Source organism: Montipora capricornis, chromosome 9, assembly GCF_036669925.1.
Source record: "Montipora capricornis isolate CH-2021 chromosome 9, ASM3666992v2, whole genome shotgun sequence".
Taxonomy (NCBI): domain Eukaryota; kingdom Metazoa; phylum Cnidaria; class Anthozoa; order Scleractinia; family Acroporidae; genus Montipora; species Montipora capricornis.
The window spans coordinates 45,858,842-45,883,841 of record NC_090891.1 but is presented as its reverse complement, the minus strand read 5'-3'; the positions used below and the strand labels follow the sequence as shown (position 1 = coordinate 45,883,841).

The 25,000-nt window shown below is 41.0% G+C and overlaps 1 protein-coding gene across 2 annotated transcripts in view; it reads right to left on the bottom strand.

The window, feature by feature from the left end:
• Positions 1 to 6,892: 6,892 nt before the first annotated feature.
• The window catches only part of LOC138016637 (uncharacterized), an 18,142-nt gene continuing 34 nt past the window's right edge, over positions 6,893 to 25,000 (bottom strand). The window contains exons 1-3 of one of the 2 annotated variants that reach the window (XM_068863831.1): positions 24,812 to 25,000; positions 18,172 to 18,844; positions 6,893 to 14,579 (exon numbers count right to left, since the gene is read on the bottom strand). The exon at positions 24,812 to 25,000 is cut by the window's right edge and continues 34 nt beyond it. In XM_068863831.1, the coding sequence (XP_068719932.1) occupies positions 10,369 to 14,579; positions 18,172 to 18,763 (4,803 nt within the window). In that variant the 5' untranslated portion in view covers positions 18,764 to 18,844; positions 24,812 to 25,000 and the 3' untranslated portion in view covers positions 6,893 to 10,368. The remainder of the gene's footprint in view (positions 14,580 to 18,171; positions 18,845 to 24,811) is intronic. The other variant, XM_068863832.1, reaches the window with a different exon arrangement.

Genomic DNA, 25,000 nt, shown 5'->3' with positions numbered 1-25,000 from the left:
TGCCGTGGGAAAACGGGAATCAGTGTTCCCAACCCAGCTACCACATTTGTTGTGTGAAGCTGCGGCATAAAGGGATGTCCAAAGCACCTACTTAGCCACGCTGATGAGGCCTTCCAAGGCCGTCACGGCTGACCGTGGCTGCTAATTAATGGTTGTGCGCGTGGATGATGTGTTGGCCATACCGGGGTGGGAGTTGATCCTTTCTGAGACCCTTGCGATCGAAGGTCTCTCCCGTTCGGCGTTCGCCTTTTTCACAGGACAATTACAAGTGTAAAACGATTGTAAGTGGCTTCAATTGGACATGGAATGTTTCAAATGAGTGCTACGGCCAACTTGGACACTGAATTTTATGAGCCTTTGACTCGTTAAGGAGCTTAAACGGCTAAACATGACAAAGAAATGAGCCTTAATTTTGGTCGTCGACCGCTCAAGCTCCGAGGGGGTATATAAATTCCAGGTTGCTGGAAAGTGACCTTGAAATGAGCAAATCTCATGCTAATGTGGTAAGGGATGGTGAAGTATTTATAAGGATGACCGGGTCAGAAAAAAACCGAACGGTCTATGAAAAATTTCCTGTCTGTGGCGACGGGCTTTGTTTATTATTTTTTTTCTTGAACAAAGTGACCTGGTTAAAAAAAATGTTGACTTAAAGGGGCTAGGTCACAAGAAGGGACATAAATGGACAAAACTGGAGAGGATTGAAATGGATTGAATTTGGGTAAATTTGAAAAACGTCGGCCTACCTTTTTTCAAATTTATATCAGTCTACATCAAAATGTCACTTAGAAAGCTGGAAAATTATTCTCAGTTGTTATGTGGCTGTGATTTTACAAATGAAAGACTCTTGCTCTGCCAATTTACGTTTAGAGCTCATAATTAACAAAATTAAACAAATTTACCTAAAATAGCGTGACCTAGCCCCTTTAACCTAAGACTGCGGCAGAAACGCGATGGATTTTTGGCGAGAACAAGATACCTTAGATATCTTAGGGCCGGGTCGCATTATAGACCAATTTTTAATTTGGCTGTTTTAAGACGGCTGGAAAAATCAACTTAACTTGCAGGAACGAAAATAACATTTATAACTAAAATGTACCGTCGCATTTCGATTAAGTTAAAATGCAAACGTCAGTCACACAGGCGAAATTTTAGCGGCAAACAATTGCCTTCATTTACCTTTGGCGGCGGGTTCTTTTGTCGAAATTTGGAAAAATTGGTCTGCCCCACCCAAGCACACCGCCGTCTGTGACGTTTTTTTTTTCCGAAAAATGGCAAATGATGGATCGCATTAGAAAAAAGGCGTGTTGATAGATTTTAGTCCCTAGAGTAAACTATTTTTTGAAAAATCGTCTCTAATGCGACCTGGGCTTTAGAATCAAATAAATATTGCTGCAATTTTTTTGGATAATACAAGGAAACCTCGCTCACTACTTGCAACTGAATACGCCGGAATTTTGACAGGTCTCGGAGCAAAGTTGTCGAAATGACACAAATATTCTTTGTCAGCTGCTATTTAGTTCTTATTCCTTATATTTCGAAGGATGAACAAAGATTTTAAATACTTCCCAAGTTAACTCCGCCAATTACAGTTCAGTAAATCTTCGGACTCCGCCAGACTAGATTTGCTGATCAGGGTCTCATCATCTGTTACAAAAAAATCTTACACGCCTAAGCGTATGGCGCGCCTTTCCAGTCAAGATCCAAATAGCCTTATTATGTAATGTGTTACACTGCTGAGCAGCAATTTTTATTTCCTTTCTGTATGTTTTATATTTTGCTTTGTATTTTACATCTCTTCTCATTAATTTAAATATAAGTGTTAAGCACATTAATTTCTTTTTTGTTCTCTTTATTTTATATGTGGTCTGTATGTATATTTATATTTGTGCGGTTTTTTTTTTTCATTTTAATTAAGTATGCAACTCATGACCGCATTACCACGATTCATGAGGGTCATTTTCCGCCATTTTGGTTTCTGGGCACAGGAAGGAAGAACTGTCAAGTGCAGGTTTTAAGTCATTTAAGACCTAACTTTTCAAGAAACGTTGTCCCTCAGCTGAATTCAACGTCGTCGGTCTCCCTCTTTCAGGCTATAAACAAAAAGGTGAAAGAATGACACAGACCTGCACGGTCTCCCCTTTCAGATAATTATGAAATCTTCAATTCACAGTTTTTCTTGAACGCGTCAGTATTGCTTTAAGATTTGACACTGCTGGGTTTACGTCTCGCTAGTTTTGGCTTTTTGTTTAAGTGCCCATTGCCTTCCAGAAAATTGATCTCTCTCTCGATAAGATGCTTATAGGGTAGCCTCGCTCTTCAAGGCGGGCTTGGAATTGAGATAGTGCCACCTCAAGTGTTGTTTTTGAAGAGTTTTGTTCGGGGTAAAATGCTTGTATTGGAAGGTTTCAGTCGGCTTGTGATATGTTATGATATAGAGAATAGATTCTTTTTCGAATCGTTCTCCTTTGTATACTGTTCTTGGTCTAGGAAAGTGATCTCCTTTTTTGAAATTTAAGCAGTAAACTTTGTAGTTAGGTGGAAGTTTTTAGCTTGTGCAATGAACAGGTTGATTTCCTGTTGATCTACGTCCCATAGTGAGAAAACGTTATCCGTGAAACGTTTCCATGTTGTTGGTTTAACTTTACTCTGGCTTAGCACTTTTGTTTCAAATTCTGGGTGGTGGACAAAACTGCTCTGACCCCCAGTCCATGGACTACCCCTATGGACTAGCCTCACGGACTACCTAAATAGACTACTTCTTAAAGAGCCCCAAACCCCAAAACATTTTTTTCGCTAGAATGAATCTTTGCACCTGTTCGACACACATTGCGGCCATTTTTGCTGGCTTTTTCTAACAAATCCTGTCATTTTATGGGGTTCAAAAGTTGCGAAAATCCAAGCATCTTTTGTTCACGACCGAGTCAGAATGGGAGTGGGTCTATTCCTGATTTGACGTCACATCTAATTTGTACGCATGTTTACAAAGAATTAATGCAATGTAAATCAGTTTGTGACGTCAAATCAGGAATAGACCCACTCCCCTTCTGACTCCGTCGTGAACAAAAGATGCTTGGGTTTTCGCAAGTTTTTAAGCCTATAAAATGGCAGGATTTGTTAGAAAAATGAAAACATGGCCGCAATGCCTTTCGAACAGGTGCAAACATTCATTTTAGCGAAAAAAATATTTTGGTGTGAGCGGCACTTTAACTATAATTACTGTCAAAGTTGACTGACCTTCTTTGCTCATTTTGGGTATAAAGGGGCATCCCTCAGGAACTTAAAGATGCAACTATAGTCCACTTGTACAAAAGGAAGGGAAATGGCAAGTATATGTGACAATCATCGAGGAGTCTCCCTTCTCTCAGTCGCTGGCAAGATTCTCGCACGTGTCATGTTTATGCGGCTCAACAACCACCTTGAGCAAGGTCATCAAGCTGGGAGCCAATGTGGCATCCGAAAAGGAAGAGGCACAACTGACATGATCATTGCTGCACACCAACTGCAAGACTGAATGCAGAGAGCAAAACCAACCACCCCTACACCCCATTCATTGACCTCACCAAAGCATTCGATTCCGTCACCAGAGAGGGCCTATGGAAATTTATGAAGGAATGACTGCCACAGTACTTGAGGATACTGAGAATTCCCAACCATTCCCCATCACAAATGGAGTAAAACAGGGATTTGTCCTGGCTCCAACACTTTTCAACATGGATTTTATGGCTATGCTTGCTGACGCATTCTCTGAAGGGGATACTGAAATCAAACTAAGACATCGAACAGATGGTAATTTGTTGAACCTGCTCCCAGACCCCCCTAGTTTGGAGCGCCCGAAACATCCTTGATGTGCGTACACCTTCAAAATCTCACGCTACGCCCCTGCTAGGGCTGACTTTTCCCAGGTTTGGGCATCAATGTCGAGCGTCTTCAGTGAGCATTTAAGGGGGTCTTTATATCACTTCCTTTGACCACCTTGGGATCTTACCACCTGTCCAGTCCATCTAATTTGGTTCTTTTGCAAAATGGTGTGGATGGATGGCATGCCTGATCTTTTAAGGATCTCAGTATCTGGCACTTTGTGCTGCCATTTGATGTGCAATATCTTCCTGAGGCAACGGAGATGTAAGTGGTTCAATTGTCTGGAGTGTCGTCAGTTTAAGCTACAAAATGGTGAACGAGCAAAGTCTTGAATGTCTGAGCGACAAAAGCTTGAGCAATCTCTCTTCGAACAGATAGCCCTTCATGTGTTCAAGCTCTAAGGGGCATGGCGCTAATGTATTTGCAGGACCTTTTGCAAGTCAAGACCCCGGGACGCTACTCCACTGGGTCTTCTCTAGGTTCCTGGCACCTGGTGCAAGACCTTTGGAGACCACACATTTGCTGTTGCAGTTCCCAGATTCTGGAACAGCCTTTCTCTTTTTGTCCGAGAGAGTGACTCTGCTGTTAATTTTAAAAGAAACTTTAAAACGTCAACATGGCGAGAATTTTTTTTTTAAGGATTCTGGGTATATTTGGTTCCAGACCCTTGAATCCAAAATGCTGGATGCAACATTTTGCATTCGTTTGGCCACCTTGTTCGACACTTTTCAACAGTGTCCAACAATATTGGATACTTTGGCTGGGCCTGTATCGGTTAATGAAAACATACTGGGAATAGTCACACAGAGACAAACCTGTCAGTATAATTCGAAATGTAAAAAACTTGGCCAGATTTTATCATGAGTTTTAAAATTAATGCATCCAGGGAATAAGGTTTTCAGGATTTGAGCTGTACGCACGGGCGTACGTGCGTATACGGACGCTACGCCCCTGCCTAGACAGCCCGTCCTGGCGGGCATCCATTCACAAAGGAGCCAAAGCAGAAGAAGCTAGGCGATCTGCAGAAGTAGAATTGAAAAGGCGCTTTAGGAAGGAGGCCGCGGTAGATACTACCATCTGTGTACACGTCAGATCTGTGGAGGATCGTTTAGGACAATAAGTGACTTGTGCATGCACAATAGGTAGAAAACACACGGGGTTAGTGGTCATCATCGCAAGCGATGGACGAATATCACTTCTTAGGGCCTGTTTATATCGGCCGAGACAGCCCTCCTTCCAGAGACAACTTTACCGAGCGTCTATATGAGAATTGCGTGACCGAGACATACTTTAAGAGGCATGTTCAACAAGAAATTATTTCAAAAAAAGAAATGATGTTTCGTTTCCGGAATGGTTAAGGCAGGAGAAAAGATAAAATACTGTAACTCGTGCGCCACTCGATCTGTCATATTTATTTCGCTTCATCTGTTGAAACTTTTGAGAAATAAAGATAGAAATGTGGACGAAAACTCTCTGAACTGCGAGAGGAACAGATACTTGTTTATTTTCACAATACATCGAGGTATAAAGTCTACAAATACCTATTTTACCTTCAAATGCCACCGCATAACATTTCAAATTCCATTTTCCATGAATCTTCCATTACATGTGTTACGTGTGAACCTAGACAGTTAAGCCTCGTATTCACGAGCGACGCAAGCACAAGCACAAGTAGCTTATACGCGTGAAAACGAACGTCGACATAAGCATTAAATAACAACCACGGCTTCCGCCATTTTGTTCGAATGCTCAGACGCGGAAAATCTGGAACGAGAGCTTTAATTGGCTAGACTTAGCAAATTTCCTTGTGCTTATGCTGTGTTTCGTTTTCACACGACGCAAACGAAGGCAAGCATAAGCCCAGGCACAAGGAAAAGGAAAAATGTTGATCCTTATGCATGGGCTTGCGCATGCGCTTATGCTAGCGTCAACCCCGTTTTCACGTTGAAATAAGCGCTCTTATGCTTGCGCTTCTTCTTGCGTCGCTAACGAAAACCAGGCTTTACCGGTACCGGTCAATATAAAATGCAGACTGCAGACTAGGTATAAAATGCAGACTGCAGACTGGGTGTAAAATGCAGACTGAGGCCTAAATTGTCGATATATTTTCAAGTGACCTTAGGGTCACGCAATGTCGGTCTAGTTTTCTCTGCCGCGAAAATAGCCTACTAGGTCTATTTCAAATCAACAGTTGCTTTGCTCGCACTTGCTCCAACCTTTCGCCATAGTTCAGCATGGCGGGGATTTCGTCTAATGCAGACTGAGGCCTAAATTGTCGCATTGTTTAAAAATCGTTCAGCAAATATGCGTTCCACTTACCATAGTGACCGCAATCGCCTTCCCCGCCAAAACTCTGTTGTTTCATTTTCTTAGCTCGATATGTCGGGCATCTTTTCCCTTCCTCCTATTTTCCACAGAGGCCTCTCTCGTTTCAAACTTTCATTCGTGCATACTAAATACGATTTCCGAAATCGTTCACCGTGATGTCATCAAATTCGCAGGGTGTTTTGATGTAACGCACAGATCTAAGAACTGTAAGAATTGGAGAGGTGATCTAGGAATTTGTCTCCTATGACAGTGCAACGTTTTGGCCTTTTCCATTGAACGGTTTCGATTTTATTTTTTTTACTTCAAATTTTCAATGGTAACAATCAAATCTTAAAACAATACTGACGCGTTAAAGAAAAACTGTGAATTGAAGGTTTCATAATTATCTGAAAAAGGGAGACCGTGCAGGTCCCACGGTCTCATTCTTTCAAATTTCTGTTTATAGCCTGACAGAGGGAGACTGACGACGTTGAATCCAGCTAAGGGACAATGTTTCTTGAAAAGTAAGGTCTTAAATGACTCAAAACCTGCAAAGCATCCGTGGCCGTTCGAGTTCCTCTATGTGCCCGGAAGCCAAAAGTTCTCCTAACTGGAAACGTTTTGGTGGATAAATAAAGAGTATTATGGTATTTTCCGTTTCGGGCAATGCGATCACGAGTTGCATACTTAATTAGAATGGAAAAAAACACAAATATAAATGTATATATGGAACGCATATAAAATAAAGAGAACAAAAATTAAAATTCGTGTCCTTAACACTTATATTTAAATTAATGGGAAGAGGTGTAAACAAATCAAAGCAAAATAAAAAACACAGGAACGAAATGAAAATTACGGCACACAAAGCTGTTTGAATATTGACTGGAAAGGTGCGCCGTCATGATTATCTGCCTCGGAAATAAACTTTTATTAGAGCGTGAACAAAAACATTTTTTTTTCGAAATGTGACAAGCTGTGGTTTTAAATCTGTTAATTAAAGTAACTGAGCTGTCCGTGTAGCAGCCTTTTAGATGCCTTGCTCCTTAAATTAGAAATTTCCACTGATCGAACAATCAAGCTAAAAATTTGATTTTACATCATTCAAAATCTTCCTGAATCTTGGTCCGAATCTTCAGAAGCGGGAACATATCCCTTTCTTAAAAGTTTTAATTGTCTCACTCATAATTTCGCTCAGTTCGTCATCTACCTTGACCTCGTTTTCGGCAAAAAAAAAAAACTGGGAACTGGCCTATATATAATGCGAACTTGTATTGATCCGAACCGTGAGTTCAAAATGACTTTCACCTAATGTGCAGTATTAACGTAACACTACTCGCTCTAGTTGTACATAAACATTTCATGATTTTCACGTGTTTAATATCGTCACTTCAAATTGAACGGACTTTGGCAAATTTGACCAAAAATATACTGAACGGGCTAGGAAAAATTAGTGCTCTTTTGTCGGACTTTAGGAAAATACCAAGGCTATTATCATCCTTATAAATAACGAACCGTCCCTTAAAACAGTGTTCAACTTCTTAACCTGAAACGCTTTCTTTTTCACAAACGCCAGTTCTCAAAAGGTCTTGCCCTCAATCACGCATGAAAACAAGAGCTCAAGGTAACTGCTTTCTTTGACATATCAAATTAATCGGTTTTTTAATTTCTTGATGCTTGTACCCTAGTTAACGCTGAAGAAGCGTTCTTGTTTATATATACTATATACATGCTCGTAACTCTGTCCCCTCCTCTGCACATGTCTTCTTGGATACCAATGGCGTCCTTTGATTTTAACGACTTGGTTATCTTATTAAGAACTCTTAACGATAATCGCAATTTTATGGTATATTTGAGCGACCTTCAAACGAGTTTTAGTAGGAGTTAACAATTTTTTCGTTTCTCACAGATACATTTTCCTGCAGCTATCGCCGTAAGTAACCATGGACGACACTACTAACTGCTGGCTGGCATTGCGTGTTTTGTGACATTTTCAATGTCATCTCGAACAGTCCTTTCCAGGACTACACTCACCCGCACGATCGTACTTTACTAAATTATGATATGACTCCGAGGTTCAAACCATTTACGATTTTCTACTTTGCTGGCTCTTTGAGAAATGACACGCTCTTAGCTAGCTAGGATTTTTATTTCTTAAAAGTTTTGTTCACTGGGATTGAAGAGCGGGTATTTTTTCCGAGAAAAGTTAAATAGTAACGAAGATTGTCGGGGGCACACTCAGCTGGTGTTCGGTACATCGTACGATACAAATTCTCGGAAAGGGCGCAAATGGGTACTCTTGATCACATAGGCAAATAAGACAAATTATTGGTGTGCCTAGGAGTTAATCAATTCCACAGCAGGTGCGTAATTTACCTGAACTATGGCCAAGGAATTTCTTCATGTTACGTGGAGTTCTGGAAGACGGATAGACACTGTGTGTTTTAGAGACAGGGTTCGCACGCGCCTTGAAAGTCCTTGAATTTCAAAATAATAATCCAAGGTCTTAAAAAGCCCTTGAAAATTGCAGTCAGTGCTGGAAAGTCCTTGAAATTGGCAGCTAATTTCATCCATCCTAGATTCTAGAGTGCCCGATATGAAAATATATGCTACTGGCAGAACAGTAGCAACACATAATAGTAAAAAACAAACGAAAACGATCATTCTCTATATTCGCAAATCCCATAATACAGTTCATTCTCGGGGGTTATTTGCATTAAAACAATGGATATCCAGTTCACTGAAGCATGCATGATACAGTCCCAAGAGTAATTAACATGCATTGCTTTTATGCAAAGAACCCCCCAAAAGGTATTACATTATGGGATTGGGAAAATAGTACAACTCTCCGAACGTCCATCAAGCGCCCCACGCACGCACATTGAGTACATTTTCCTGTTTTTGGTTATATTCATTGCTCTGATTGGTTCAATATCTGCAATGCTAAGAACCAATGAAATGTTTTGTACTATTCAAATGCTTCCTTGTTTGCACGGGTGTTGTTTTCACGAGTGAAAGATTTATAACAATGAACAAGTGTGTTTTCAGCTAATTGTGCCTTCAGAAACCACTGTACAAAGAGTGGCTGCGAGAACTCAAGGGTGACAAACATAAGGCAGAATGCATCGTGTGCAGGAAGGACGTTTATATTTCGAGCAAGGGAGAGGAGAGTCGGTGCTCACAAGTCAATTGAAGGCAAAAAAAAAACATCAAACACTGACACCTCAGCAGAAACGGTCATTAGCAAGCGTTTCAGGTTTTTTGGCTGTTCTCCTCAACAACCAGCAACTACACGTAAAGATGCCAAAGTTTCAAAATCCCCTACACCTGAAAGTGGCGAACATAATAACTCCATCACTCAGTCCATTACTGCGAGTTCATCGGTCATGCAAAAAAGTGTCACTCGTCGTGAGACGTTGAAAGCAGAAATTTTAGGGGCATTGTTCATTACTCATAGACTTTTATAGACTTTTGACTCGCTGGTAGGCAAATTCGCTACTATATGAGTATCTGATTCTCGCTTTCTTTTGTAGTGCGTGGAGTCCTTGAAAAATGGAAAATCTGTCCCTGAATTTTAGGATACGAACCCTGTAGAGAGCTATAAAGACCATTGAAATATTTTTGTCATCTCCTTAGCCTCTCGGCTGGAACTTGCTCACAGTAATCGACCAAAGTCATAGTATTTTCTCGAAATCATTGTCAACTGGCTTAGAAGTGGTTCTTGACTTACATACCATTTTATGCGTCTTCTGGATGAAGGAGGGGAGTCGAAGTCCCAGGTATCGTACTGAGCTGAACCAGGCGGACAAATAGTAAAGCATGTTTTTTTTCTCGTGAAGGGCAACGTTACTGAACATATTGCCTGTCTTAGATAATTCCCATTTTGTTATTCCACATCAAGGGAGGATCCATACATTCTGGCAATAGACTGATCAGGTTTGAAGCCCAACACCAACTGATTCAGTTGTATTCTCCGTTGAGTTAGCAAAACAGAACTACTAGGCAACAACTGAAGAAGACAAATCACGAATGTATTCTGCAAGTACAGTCGTTTAGGACTTGTTCTTTCTTCTTTAAACAAAATAAAACTCCCGTGACCCTAATACCTCAACGACCACTGTAAAAGTTTCGTAGATTTAGTCGACTAAAATAAGCAAAAAGGAACGAAGTCACGAATTCCATCGGACTGAAGCAATTGTGCAGCCTTCACCATTTTTGTAAGGGTGGAAATTCATGGGTGAAAATTCGAAGCGTTTTGTTATCTTTATAGGCCGCCCAACAAAACATCTTTTTGGCTAGGTACATGGTACTTCCCATCACGCCGCACTGCATGACTAAATGATAAAGCCGCGGCTGCTGAGTAGTTTGAAAATCAAGATAGCGACTTCGGTCATAAATTGTCATCTTTGCTTTGTTAGGATCGTTGTATTCTTCACTTATAGCTCCACTTGGATTACCTGGATTTGTATCATAAAACTCAAAAGTTTGAATCTTCACAACAAATCGGGTTCCATCTTTTGTGGGACGGGGTGCATAGCGGGGCCCCGTTGGCTCCAGCCTTGGATGTGTTAAACAATGTCTAACGACAACACCACGTGGAACAACAGCACAACGTGGAGCAACACCAAAAAGTGGACCAACATCACCAACCGGAACGCAAACTTCTATGCTGTTCCTTTGTCCTATAGCTGCACATAGGTATTTGTGCCTTCCCCAGTGGAGTGTCTGGCATTCCTTTCCACAATACCTTGCTGTCATGCAACGCTTGCAACATTTCAACTGAACTTCACGTCGGAAGCAGAAAGCGCAGTTTGATTTCGAAGACGCTGCCTGTAATTCCACTTTGGGTTTCCCATTTTGACTACACGTGTTGTTGGACCTGAAATCTGCTGACACTGCGTTTGGAAAAGAAAACTCAAATTCGGTCCCTACGCCTTTTAACGCATTTTCTTCCTTCCGGATTTTGTGGCCCAAGAAGTGGACGTGAAGATTCTTCGGAAAACCATGTAGCTCAAAAGGATGCAGTCCGTCATGAAAGGCAGGCCCGCAGTTGCTGTAAATTTCATTGTTTTCTACCAAGCAGGCAGGTTTTCCCGGACTTTGTTTGCCAACTCTGATTGCGCCCATCTTGTTGTTATAAATCTCATTGCCTTCGAAGTAACCACCTGAATTGCACTCCACCCATATTCCCCACCAGAGGTTTTCGAATACAACGTTTTTCTGCAAACGTAAGTCGTTAACGTAAAATGACACCTTAACTCCATGGCCATTGTTGTGGTAAATTTTGTTTCTTCGTATGTCTACAGCACAAGACGAATGAGGATCTCCAGTTATGTGTATGCCTTCAAATTTGTTGTCGTAAATTTCGGAATTTTCTACCGTGGCCTCCTTAGGCAATCCCCCCTTGTTCCAGGCGAGTGAGAAAATGCGAACCCCTTCAGTGTTTCCGTGGATAAGGCACTCCTTAACATCCACACGCCCGCCGGCAGTTACGTCTATGCCAGAGGATTCTACTGGCTTTTTGCCGTTTCCTTTTACTTTGCATTTTATCAATGAAGCTGACGCCAGACAACCTTCGACTAAAATTCCACCGGCTGGGCTGTCACTGATTGTGCACTGCATGAGCTTTGCTGTGCCGTAGACAGTTACTGCGTGGAATGCGTTGCTACTCCTAAATCCACAGTTCGTGAATTCCACATCTCCATTGGGTCCCACAAATATTGTACTTTTTTCCAGAAACGAAACGTTTTGCACAAAACATTTCTTGGAAAAACGAAGTCCGTCATATTTTATTGTAACGTCTTTCCCATTGCAATAAGCCGCTAAGGTGGTGTCAACGATGTCATTAGAACCATCGGAATTCTTTAAAACATGAGTCACTTCACCTATTTTCACATGTCGTCCACCTTCTATGTTGTATTGGTCACTGGCAAGAAGCAGCACTTTCTTTCTCAATTCTGGGATTTTGGATTCCAATAAAGAACTTCTAAGACCCTCAGACGTGTTAATAATTTCCCATCTTTCATCTACAGCTTTGAAAGTAGTTTGAAAAGCCTCATAACATCGACACGATCTCGCGTCGTGAGAGTATGCAATAGCTGCGAAGCACAATGCAGAACCCTTCCTTCCAATTCCATTTAGAGCCAGAGCTTTCCTTGAGTACCCTTTCCAGCATCCGGACCGTATTTTGATATACTCTTCGCAGTCTTGAAGGCACTTTTCAAAGTTTTTCAGTTTGAGATGCGCCGTTGCTCGATTATTAAGAAGTCGTGGATCCACGCATTTTGCTTCCTTGCTTGCTTCAATTGCTTCTGTGTACCTGTCGATTGCTTCTTGGAATTGCCCGTCTTTGTAGGCCGCGTTTCCTCGCAAACGAATCTCATCGATGAAAGCACACTCCCTATCATCACTGACAGAGTTATCAGATTTAGTTGGAGGCCGAGAAGAGTAGGAAATGATTTTCCGGAACATCTGAGGCAGGGGAATGGTGTGCGGGAAAAGCTTTTTGAGCTCGTTGGCCTCGATGGCACTCGCACAAGAATCCAGGATCTGAAAAGCAAATTGTTCAGCTTCTTTTGCTTTCTCTTCATGCCCGTGGACGCTCAAGTGTAAGGCATTTTCATAAACAACACGAGATGTCTCAGCAGATATAACCACCGCCTTAAGGTCCCATTCAATCTTTTCCTCAAAGAGAAACAATGTTAAATGCTTCTGCAGTTCCAAAGCATGACTTGTTAACTTGGACCACATATAGAACACAGATGGGTTTGCCACAGAGGCAGATGCTTGTTCCTGCACTCTTGCTGTTATATCGGAAAGGATTTGGTCCGGTGATGGGCAATTGATGAAGGCATGGTGCAGAATTTGAACCGTTTTAAGCAACGACGAGGCAGTTTCTTTGCTGTCCATTCTGCTGCGAAGGACTTCCTGAACTAGACGGTGCAATTCAAGGCATTTGGATGTTTTTTGCTGAAAAAGCGAAAACTTGGTCAAGATGTTGACTATCTGAGGATTCATCATGTCAAGGTTAAAGTTATGACCCGGAGGAGCATCAGCAGTTAACAGATGAGAGTGGATCAGCTCTTCTGGAATTTCACTGGGTGCAAGAAAGGCAGCAGCTTTCACGAAACTGGATGCGAGTTCACCGTGTGGTGATTTTCTGACATATTCAAAGTTTAAGAGCCATGTGGTATGCACCGCTAGGCGGCTTTCAGACTCGTATTCCCACGATGGTTTTGTCCGCGGATAGTTTCTCAACAAGTTTAAACGCTGAATTTTGTACTCTTCAAGGTAGCAATTTATAGAGCACTGAACGGCTTTGATATGCGCACCAGCTTGTTCTAAAGCTAGGGGAAGACAACCAAGTTCCCGGGCAAGCTCATCTAACGCCATCTCTTGTCCTTTAAGATCCCCGACATCACTACGGCTAAGTAGAAATCTTTTTGCCTCGTCCATCGTGAAGACGAAAATGCCAACACAGCGTGATGGCTCTAGACCTATTGCTCCAAAAACTTCCTTGGGTTCACGTCGTGTTGTTAGGAGGACATGGCCGCCTGCTTGCCTTTTCCAACGACCAAACAAAAGTTTTTTCATTTGTTCTGAAAGATGTTGTTGATCTACATCATCAAGAACAAGAAGCCACCGCCTTGTTTGTTTTGAGATCAACGTTAGGACCTTAGACAGCGTCAAATCAAACGAATCTTCCAGGATTCCTAGTCGTAATGCAAGGTCATTCAAAGAGTTTTCAAATTTACGATCATCTTCCATGGAAATCCAATAAGCACCTCCTTCGTATTCTGGTTTATGCTTCCACGCAAAGTGAGCTGCTAACGTCGTCTTTCCGCATCCGCCAAGACCGCAGATGGCTGCCATCTTAAGTTCGCCCCCATGTGAGAAAGAAAATAACTTTTCAAGGTTGCTTACTTCTTTTTCCCTTCCTGTAAACCATTTGTTTAGTTCCGGAACATCAAAAACGACCTCTTTGGAATCATCTGAAAGGGCTAAATTGCCCATCTTTGTTTTCAGTAAGTCCAGTTCTCTTTGTAGGGCAGCACTTCTTTCCTCCATGGTTTTGCAGAGATTCTCTACTTGTTCTTGTCTTGTTTTCCAGTGCAGCTCTGATGTTCTAAGGAGTTGTTTGTGTTCTTTGTCTTTTGTAATCATTTCTTGTCTCATAGTATCTTGGCCTTTGTGAAGCTCCTTGCACGCTGTTTGCAAACTTGAGTACTGCTGCTCAACAACATGAATGGCTTTGTCAAACTCGGATTTAAAAAGAGCAAGGATAGCACAAGTACTTTGTACGTCCTTCTCTTCTTTCGCTTTGTAATCACTCACACAGTTATAAAGGTCTTGAACTTCCTTACGTACGACTTGCAGAAGAGTGTCATCCAGTGGTTTACCAAGACAAATTTCTAGTCCTGTATGGAACAGAAGCACACATAAAGCGACTAGTTAAACTTCTGAATCCCTCCTAGGTAACAAGTGCTACTTGTTTTGATTTATTTTTTTGTTTTCCTTTTTGTTTTTTGATGTCGTTATTGTTCTTATTACATAGGTGGCCCATACAAACCGTATCCCTGTTAATCTCTATCTCTCTCACATAATTACTGGGTTGCCATATGAGTAGAATTTCTCCGTTTTATTTTTTCCCGTGTCGGAAAATGGAAAAGTTGTCACTTCCCTGCTAAGTATTGTCTTTCTGCCTAGAGTCTTATATGCGCACATTTGGTAAGTTCCAGGGGGTAGTAGAAGTGCGTAGATTTTATCCGGTGAACACAATACAACCAATGACAGCGATGCCGATGTAACGTGAATGGTGTTTTATAGAGTGTTTCCGCGTGACGTTATAGCGGCCATGTTCTTGTTCGATCTTTTCGTTTTGCTGTCCATACAATACTGAAAGTAATACTCTTTGAAGTGAATCTAGCACAGTGAAGAAGTTCTACCGGGCTTCTTTTTACCAAGACTAATCTGGAGCCATTTTTACTTCTTTTTTGAGGTATTGCGTTTTGCGAGTCGAAGGATTCCTACGTATACTTATCCTTTTTTTAGGGTCAGCCGTGTTGTTGCATCTAGTGGTTACGCATCTTTTAGGCATTTTCAAGGGAATTATTCCTTACTATACTGTTTATATCGATATTCCTTTTTCACTTGAAGTCACGTGTTCCTTAATCTACGTCACAGCAGTATTGTGACCGGGAAGAATCGATAGAAGACAGCAAAATGAAAAACCGCAAACAATTACTCCCGTTAATACAATTAAAAATGGCTTTTAATCCACTTGTGTTACGGTACTATATATCATACATTGGGGTAAAAAAGAACATTTATTTTGATACTTGCATTGAGAAAAAGCGATCGGAGCTTGCTACAAACAGAACGAAAGGATAAAAGGTTAAGTCAATACTTTTCCAGTCTCTGAGGCACATACAAGAAACGAACTCAAACCAGTTAATCAAAAGGTCACGTTAAACTTGCTGGAACGGGTCATCCGAAGGGACACCATTGACTAAGGCCTCCAGGATGCCACATTATTTCCACCCGTTCTGGATTATTGGGGTTTTTTCCCCCAATAAACGTTTAAAATAGTCTTGCTGCTGGAAAAGAAAACCGCAAAAATTAGTTTCCAGCGGAAATTTCCGTCAATTCGAGCAGCAAAAATTGTTCCCGCAAACCTCAAAAATCGCCCGTCCACGAAATAAAAGTCCCGCAACAATTTCATGCTACACGGTAGCCATAGTTTTGCACGTCAGAAGATATTTGTTTACTCATTCTAGAGTAAAATGAAGTTTATTTGGGAAGCTAACAATGTTCGTTCACTGGTTCCTGGTTAACCCAATTTATTGCTCCGACATACTTGTGCGAAGATTGTTTACATTACTCATTAACACACAGATTTTTCAACAATATATATATCGCTTTAACCTAACCCAAAATCATTCAGATAGTAAGAAACTCCATATTTATAACCACTCCCTTCGCTTCTGTGTTTGTCAGAATTATGATTTGCGATGCAGGTTCACGTGTTTGCAAATTTGCTTTTGCATCTCACAGATGTTTAGATTTTCAATTACAACCTCTGTTTTGATTAGCCACTCAACTTCATGGTGTAAATAGGTCACCCTGAAGTCAGACACGTTTCGTTTCCGAGGAAACAAAAAATAATTAGTGTTTCGTTTCCGGAATGAGCAGCTCCGGGGATGATAAAAAATATACCCCATTCGAGCTCGATCCCCTAGTCTGCTTCTTCCATTAATTGTAGAAATTACCAGGAGTACCTATTGGATTCCTGGGCTTTCTTTCTTTTTTTCGCTTTTTTGTTTTCGGCATTAATCCTGGGAAAATCCAGTTCCAGCTCCTTCATTCCCACGCAACTCAATGCCCTCTGTTTTTGTGTAACACGAACCACAGGCAACCCAATTTAGGCTCACGGAGCGTCCAGTTTCGATAAAATCCAAGATATCGTTAGTATACTGCTATTATAATAACATATTATAACAAAATATAGTATTTTTACCTGAAGTGTTGTTTAAGGTAATCCTTGTATCTTAAAACGACGAATTTTAGTGATTTGAAGGGTTTGTGTTCGACGTTCACTTGAGCGTACCAATAGAAAGACAATGGTGAAAAGCTCGATTTCGGAACACTCGAGCACCGAGACGATTTTCACCAACAAATTCCCATCGTACGAGTTTCAAATCACGTAGTCAAGCTGTAACTCAGAGGTTTCTTTGAAAAAATTTACAATTGCTTATTTATTCCAAATTGCACGAGGAAAATCATGTGATTACTTATTAACAATACACACGAAAAAATTCAAGATGGCAGAACAAACGCACGCGTATCATGCAATCAGGAAAAAATTTCGCCATAAATTGCGCCACCCAGCGCGCGCGCTTGATTTGAAAACAAAAGATTTGATTGGTTCTGACCTAACCCTATTGTTTATTAGCTAATCATAATCCAGAATTTCGATGTGTAAATTTGCATTGGTGTTACACTTGAACTGCAATGCTCTCGGCCAATCAGAATCGAGTAATTGTTTCATGTATATTATTATATCTGAAATCTGTCCAAAACTCGAAGCGCCAGACCTCAAATTATACTGGAAAAATCCAGCATTTGAAGCTCTAAGGATGCATGGCTGGATTGCTGATCATGCCGTTTGCTCCTCTCTGATTGGATGATTGTTTTTTATCATCCAATCCGAGAGGAGCAAGCGTGTAATAATTAACAATTAGACCCGTAGCCCGCAAGGGCTACGGGTCAATATCCCATGAGGCTTCGCCTCATGGGCTATTGACCCGTGGCCCTTAAGGGCGTAGGGTCTAATTGTTTTAGTATCACCCAACTAGTCGGACAGAAAAGGCAATAATAAAGTTAGCAAATGCAAATTAAAGAAATATTTATTTGAGAACTAAACGAAAGAAAGTGTCACGCTTTTCGCTACTCGAGGACTATTAATAATAGTCCTCTAGTAGCGTAGCCAATCAAGATGCGGGATTTGCATTAGTCCACGAGTTGGGTAATACTAATATGTGATTATAATAGCAGTACACTACACTATCTTGAATTTTATCAAAATTATGTGAAATATATAGGGATTAACGGGCACACAGTTTGAATGGACCCCCTATGGTTCTTATTGCATTCTCAAAAGTTGTATCCAATGCCTTTGCAGAGGTCTTGTTTGCACTGTACCGTATTAAGCCCCAAAACTTCGCCACTTGCAGTTGTGAACATTTTGACACTGCAGCAACATGTGCTACCTTCGGCACATGTTTGTTACAGTAAAAACAGAATAACATGAGATTATTCTGCGTTGCGCTAGAGATTTTACCAATCGATCAGCGTTCCCTTTCTACGCGTATGTCTCCAGTGTCCATGACACCAAGATAAAGATAATACGAACACCTAGTGGCCAGAACTTTACTTTGTCAACGTGTTTATTTATTAACCCATTACATGCCCCAAGCGGCTGAGTTAGACAGTGCGGTATCACTACAGTACCTTCTTTTCTCCACAGCTTTAGCTCATCCAGGGTCCTCGCCTCGACAGTGGGTGAGAGATTCAAGTTCTTGACTAAGGCTTCCATGAGGTCAAAACTGGTATCGTAATGGGCCTTAGTCCAAACAGTAAAGTCGCAATGCGCCCACTCATTACGAACCTTACTCTTCAAATCCTCAGCCACCTTTCTGACGGACGTGAAGGGCAAAGCTCCACAGAGAACGGAAAGGGCTGCTGAGCAGTCGAAGGTATGGTCAAACGCATTGAACTGTGCCATGAAAGGTTTCATATACAGCTTGGCCAACGATACTTCGTCCCTTACACAGTAGTCGTAGTGGCTTGGCTTACTATGGAGAGTGTCGTTATTGTTGATACTCAGGTAATTCAAGTTGGTTGTACTTGGTGGAATAGTTCTCATGATAGCTGGAAATGTCTGCTTGTCAAGGCCGAAGTTTCGTACAACATGCTGGTAGAATGATCTCATTTCATTCATAACTTTATCTCTGAGGCATGGTGTGAGGACATGGTGAAGAGCAATGCCAACCACCAACCACCGACGCTGCTCTTGTGATGTACCCGACGACGAAGCCATCATACTCAATTATATCCCAGCAGAGAACGATTATGGCACGGCTAGGTCCCCAAGATTTTGCCAGTGGTACTCGCTGCCCAGTACCTTCAATTAAAAACATATTTCTTTAAACAGGCGCTCCATGCATTTTCTTCTTTCTCTTTTTCTTTCTTTATGTTTTGACACGTGATTACCCTTCACGATACACGCTTGTTTACAGTGTTTTTCTCTGCCACCCTCGGCGGAGAAAAACCCTGGGAACAAGGTTGGTAAAGATGGTGTCAACAAGACACCTTTGGCTTTGAGGAAACGATTCTATTAAATAGGCCTAAATTACTTCAGCGAATAATTTTCTTTTACAAAAAACTACTTCAGTAGAAAATATTTTTTCCCTCTTTGCTTGTGTTGGCAATTGAAAACAAAAGACACTTGTTCTACAGATCATCCTCCCCATAGTGCAAAGCCAGAAGTGTTTCTGTGGCCCCGGCCTGAGTCGGATTATACTTGGTGATAAGATCTTACGTTATGTTGGCACTAGTCAATGTCACTGTCTGGGTGTAGTTATCGATTCTAAGCTGTCCTGGCAACCGCAGATCGAAAGGCTAAAGTCAGAAAGTCAAGCATTTAAAGAGGCTGAGGATCTTACCTTAGAAGTACCTAACTACCTTACCTATGTACTTTCGTAGAAATGTTCCTAATGCCACATACCGTATGTTGGGTATTTGCTCCCCTAGCTTGCTACAAAACATCGAGTTAATACACTTAACTAAGAGCTGTATGAATGATCCATGGCTTCAAAGATCACAACATGAGAGTGCTGAGACATATCCCCTATTAGTATCACCCAACTGGTGGACTAATGCAAATCCTGCATTTTAATTGGCTACGCTACTAGAGCTAGACAACTATTAGTAATAGTCCTCGAGTAGCGAAAAGCGTGACGCTTTCTTTCGTTTTATTCCCAAATCAAAATTTCTTCAACTTGCATTTGCTAACTTTATTATTGCCTTTTCAATAGCCCATTTGGCTTCGCCTCATGGGCTATTGACCCGTAGCCCGCGGGTCTAATTGTTAATTAGCCTTTAACCAATGTGTACAAAAGCACTTAAATTTCATTTATGTACACTATTTATCATAGCTTAGCTCCTAAGCCTATTTGTGATGTTTCACAAAGATTAGCAGGGATATTATGATTCAAGACGTGTAGGCAATTTTATTGTACCATCTTACAATTATCTTCTAAGAAGAAATTCTATAACTTATAGAGGTCCCACTGTGTGGAACACGTTACCAGAAAATTACAAACATCTTCCTAAGCATGTTACTTTCAAACCCGATTAAGAGACTTAAACTGATAGAAAATATGAGTTTTGGCAAGGAGTCGTGTGTGATTATAAATAAGAATGCTAACTTTTATTATTTTTATTTTATAAGGTTCTTACAGCCAAATTCGTTGTATCGCGCTGCGCATTTTGCAAACTTCGAAAGGATTTTAGGGTTTTTCTGTTCCGTCAATCAACTGAGAGGGGGCGAGGTTATGCAAATCACAGTGCAACGTGCTCGCACGCTTCGCCTCTTTGCTACAGAGAACTGAAAATATATCAAAAATACTCAAGAGAACTGCCATGGAGTGGATTTATCTTGAAGCCAGGATGGAGGGCAGCAGACATTGATTTAGTCTTTAAAGGCGGGAAGAAGACATTCGTAAGAAAGATCAGAAAAATCCTCGACGCAGACCAACCGATGTGAGTCAATATTACAATTCGCTTTCGACAGGGGAACACATTTCGAGGGGTGGATTCAGATTCTCGTACTTGACTCCAATTCACGTCACTAAGTATACTTTAACACTAATGTAACACTAATGTTCTGCACTCATTCTTTCAAGAGGTCATTCATTTTCTGAAGCACTGCACGAATATGGATGGCATCATGTTATTGAGAGTGCGTTGATGACTCTGATTTTTCAAGCAAATCAGAAGAGATGTGCCAGTTCTTCGAAAAACGTGGCTATCCTGTCTCTGAGGTCAAAGCGGGCCATCAACGTGCCCAACAATTTGATCGACAATCGGCACTACAAACATCACAAAAAGATAAGAATGACAGAATTCCATTCACCCTCACTTTCCATCCTCATAATCACGCAGTCAAAAGTATCATTCTTAATAACTTTAAATTACTCCAAAATGATCCCGAGACTGGTAGAATCTTTTCGCAACCTCCACTAATTCCATTCAAAAGCGACAAAAACGTAGGCAACTTTTTAGTTAGAAGCGCACTCAAAACTAACGAGCAACCCGGCACTTTCAAATGCGCGCGCTCGCGTTGCAAAACTTGTCCTTTCACTCTTAACAGTAGCAAGATATTTCGGGATCTAAGCAATCTGTTAAGATCACCGATCGTTTCACATTTACCTCCGCAAATGTCATTTATTGCATAACCTGTATGTTTTGCAATAAATTATACATTGGCGAGATAGGTAGACGACTAGGCGACCGATTCCGCGAGCACCTTCGCGATATTGAGAAGAATGACAAGCCCTCTTGGCTGGGGTTACTATTTGGATGGGTGTCCGCAAATAATATCCCGTGTTGTTGACTTTTTTTCCTGTGTTCATTTTTCGATTTCATTTCTTTGGCCTGGAATCACGGAACTGTTCGGGTAGCTGATCAGCCATAATTCTTGAATAGTGCACATCTGTTCATGATCATTTTTTGGAAAAAAACCTTGAGATAGATTGACTTTAAATACTGACGAAGAGGTTGATTTGTTCGTTCATTGCTTGGTTATGTGTATTCAACTGCATCCTAGTCGAGTGTGCTTCAAACCAGTGTGTTCGGCTACCTAAAGGACCAGGCAAACTTAGCGGTAACATATATAGGTCCTGGGGTCGAATTCCGAGATTTATTTTCTAAGAAATAAAAACAGATATAGTTGTTACCCTTTTACTCTCTCTCAGCAAAATAAATAATATATAGATTTAGCCAAGACTAAAAGCGGAGCTCCCGGGTTATTTATTTTTTACTGACTGTAGCATTAGTGAAAATAAAAGTTTTGAAATTTTCCGCGTTTTGGTGTTTACGGTTACTGCTCAATTAGATCATTTTCTTTACTTTCTTCTATAGAAAAATTCATTGCCTAACTAGTGAATTCCACGGTAAATTTCACGCGGAAAACCGACATCGCATGAATCACGAAGCGATATCGGTTTCTCAATTGAAATTTACTGTGGAATTCACCAGTCAGGCAACGATTTTTTCTTGAAACACACGAGTTTTAAAAGAAAACAAGGAAATCCTCAGCGAGCGAACGGAAAAGGAAAAAAGCCATTTCAGAGTCGACTGTCAAAAGCCAGCGAATAGGAATCTCGCTAAAATTAGAGCGATCTGTTAAGATCACCGATCGTTCCACATCTACCTCCGCAAATGTCATTATACATTGGCGAGACAGGTAGACGACTAGGCGACCGCTTCCGCGAACACCTTCGCGACGTTGAGAAGAATGACAAGGATGCATCTAAGCCAGTCGCTCGTCATTTTAATCACCCTAACCACTCCAAAAAGCACATGGCTATCTGCGGCCTTTCCCTACATCTGGGTACGACGGAAAGCCGCAAGAATATGGAACAAAAATTCATCTTCCAAATCGACACTCTTAATCCTCACGGTATTCACGAACGCTTTTGATTTGACTAATGTATTCCTATTTTTCGCGTTGACATGTTACCACCAATAGCGTAGCTCCTACTCTACTTTATATAATAACCAAATCAACTATGTTTTATTGTGCCAGTAGGGTTGTCCTAAAAGCCGGAATCCGGAATCCGGAATCACAGGTCATTGTTTTACCAATACAGAGAGTAAAAACTCCTAAACATTCATAAAAGCTAACCTTTGGCCTAAACAAACGTTTTTAAGCCTAAGGTTGGCTTTTATGAATGTTTAGGAGTTTTAACTCTCTGTATTGGTAAAACAATGACCTGTGATTCCGGATTCCGGAATTTCCGGCTTTTAGGACAACCCGTGCCAGTAAATTCATGAAAAAATCGCGCGTCTTCTGAATTATTATATAAAAGCAATAGACCACAGGTTTCTATGGTTTATAGGGATTATAAACCACTTGGGATGCTGGAATAAAACTCGAAGAATTCGTAAATCACTCGCCTGCGGCTCGTGATTTACGAATTCTCCTCGTGTGCTACCAACATCCCGCGTGTTTTATCAGCCTATAAACCATAGAAAGTTGTGGTCTATTGCTTAAATAAAAACTACACATAACCCACAATTCCCCGATCCGCTCTGACGAAGGGCTAACGCTCGAAACAACAGCATTTAGAATATATCTACGTTGTCCAAATTACATTAAAAACTCCTTTGATAAAACCAAATTTTTGTAATCCACGTTCGCTGACTCCAACTGATGTGTTTTGTCGATCGATGACCACTATTTCCCATTTTCAATTCCCCATTAACCACTCCCCATTCCCCATTCCCCATTCTTCGTTTTAGACTACATTTACACTAGAGCAAAAGTTTCCCGATTCGTGAATATTGCCGGATTCGTATCAAACAGAGTATTCGGATTCATCAGGTATTCACACATCAGAATGTTCGGATTCTTAACAGTTTGCATTTAGCTTTGTATCCGGACACAATTGGCCATCTCGTCAGGAAATTTCAAATAAAAATAACAAGAAATGGTCAAAATTTCAAAGTAAATGAGCTAAACACAAACGAAAATTTCATAAATACACTTTGCGTTGCATTTTCTCATATTTCATCTAAAATTAGCGCGAAAAGTCTTAATTCGATAGACAAACACATCACTCCAGGCAGTTGTGTATTCTTAACCTCAAACACTTTCAGCCGATGTGATAAATTAAGAAGGAGGTGGTGCCCAGCGAATTAATGTCGTAAGTGAAATACTTTTCAAAAAGCAAATATTTTCACACGAAAAAGCGCTCAGAAGCACCCGGATTCATTGAAAAACCTGTTTACACGAAAAAACTATTCCGAGTTCAAAGTAATTGGATACAAAGTTTCCACTTTGGATTCCGTGACGTACCTGGGAACTTTTTAGCCGGATTCACGTTTTGTGTGTAAACACCAAAACGACTTTGTCACGAATCGGAAAGCTTTTGCCCTATTGTAAACGGGACACTGAAAAACGCAGACTGCAGACTGTGCAGACCGTCTGTAAAATGAAAATTCGCTTAGCCTGAATTAGGCCTAAATAACATTCAGGTTAGCCTGTTTACGGTTAGCTCTCAATAATAGTGAAGGTAACGCCATATTTTATCCCGGGTCTGCACAGTGTGCAGTCTGCGTTTTGGCGTGACCGATTGTAAACGTAGTCTTAGTAACATCCTTGTTTCAACAGCCAATAAACCTCTGGTTGACACATTGAAAATGGTTGACGTAACGAGAGAAATATCATTCAGTACCGTGCAATCCGGGATTTAGGTTTCAATTGTTCACAGCCGTTTTTTGGGATGTCGCGCAACGTTGTGCTGTGGAATGCATTTCAAGAGTTGTAATCACGCGAACATTATAGACACGTGAAATTTACCCAACCTGCCATCAAGCCCAATTTAAGAAAACGAAAAGAGAGCATGATCGCAGGTTACCGCGTACCCAACGGTGAGGGCATCTGACGGAAACTGTTTAGACCATGATAGAGGACAATCGTGTTGTCTCGTGTCTCTCCGTAATAATATTTACCCGAGATAGCAATATAATCGACTTGAAACAGTCCCTAATCAACCGGCTTTTCAACTTGTCTTGATAACTATGTAACTGGAAATTGGATTCATGCGTTTCGTCACGGATCGCCGCCCGTCTTCCTTTCAGTAACAAAGATGCTAGAGACACAAATTCTCACACTTCGGAATAAATCCAGTAAAAACCAAAGAAACGACAGAACAACTAAATTACACGGGTGGTGAGTGTGAGCGTTAACAAACGGTCTGATGTAGAATCCGTCCATCTTCTCGTCCTTAGTCTCTTGGTTTACTAAGTTTTATAACCGCCGTTCCTTTCATCAATGATTCCTTGCTTACTTTAGAATTAGTACCTGGTTAAATGCTCAGCTATATTTGAGTCACTTCCGGGTCTCCACCCCTCGATGTCCAACTCAAACGTAATGAACCTACCGAGTCTTTCAGTGAGGGTTTTCCTCTTCTGTTATCCTAAGGTTTCTTTGTTTCAGAGTGTTCCTTTATCTTCATAAGTCCACATTTTTAAAGACCAACAGCGTACCAAG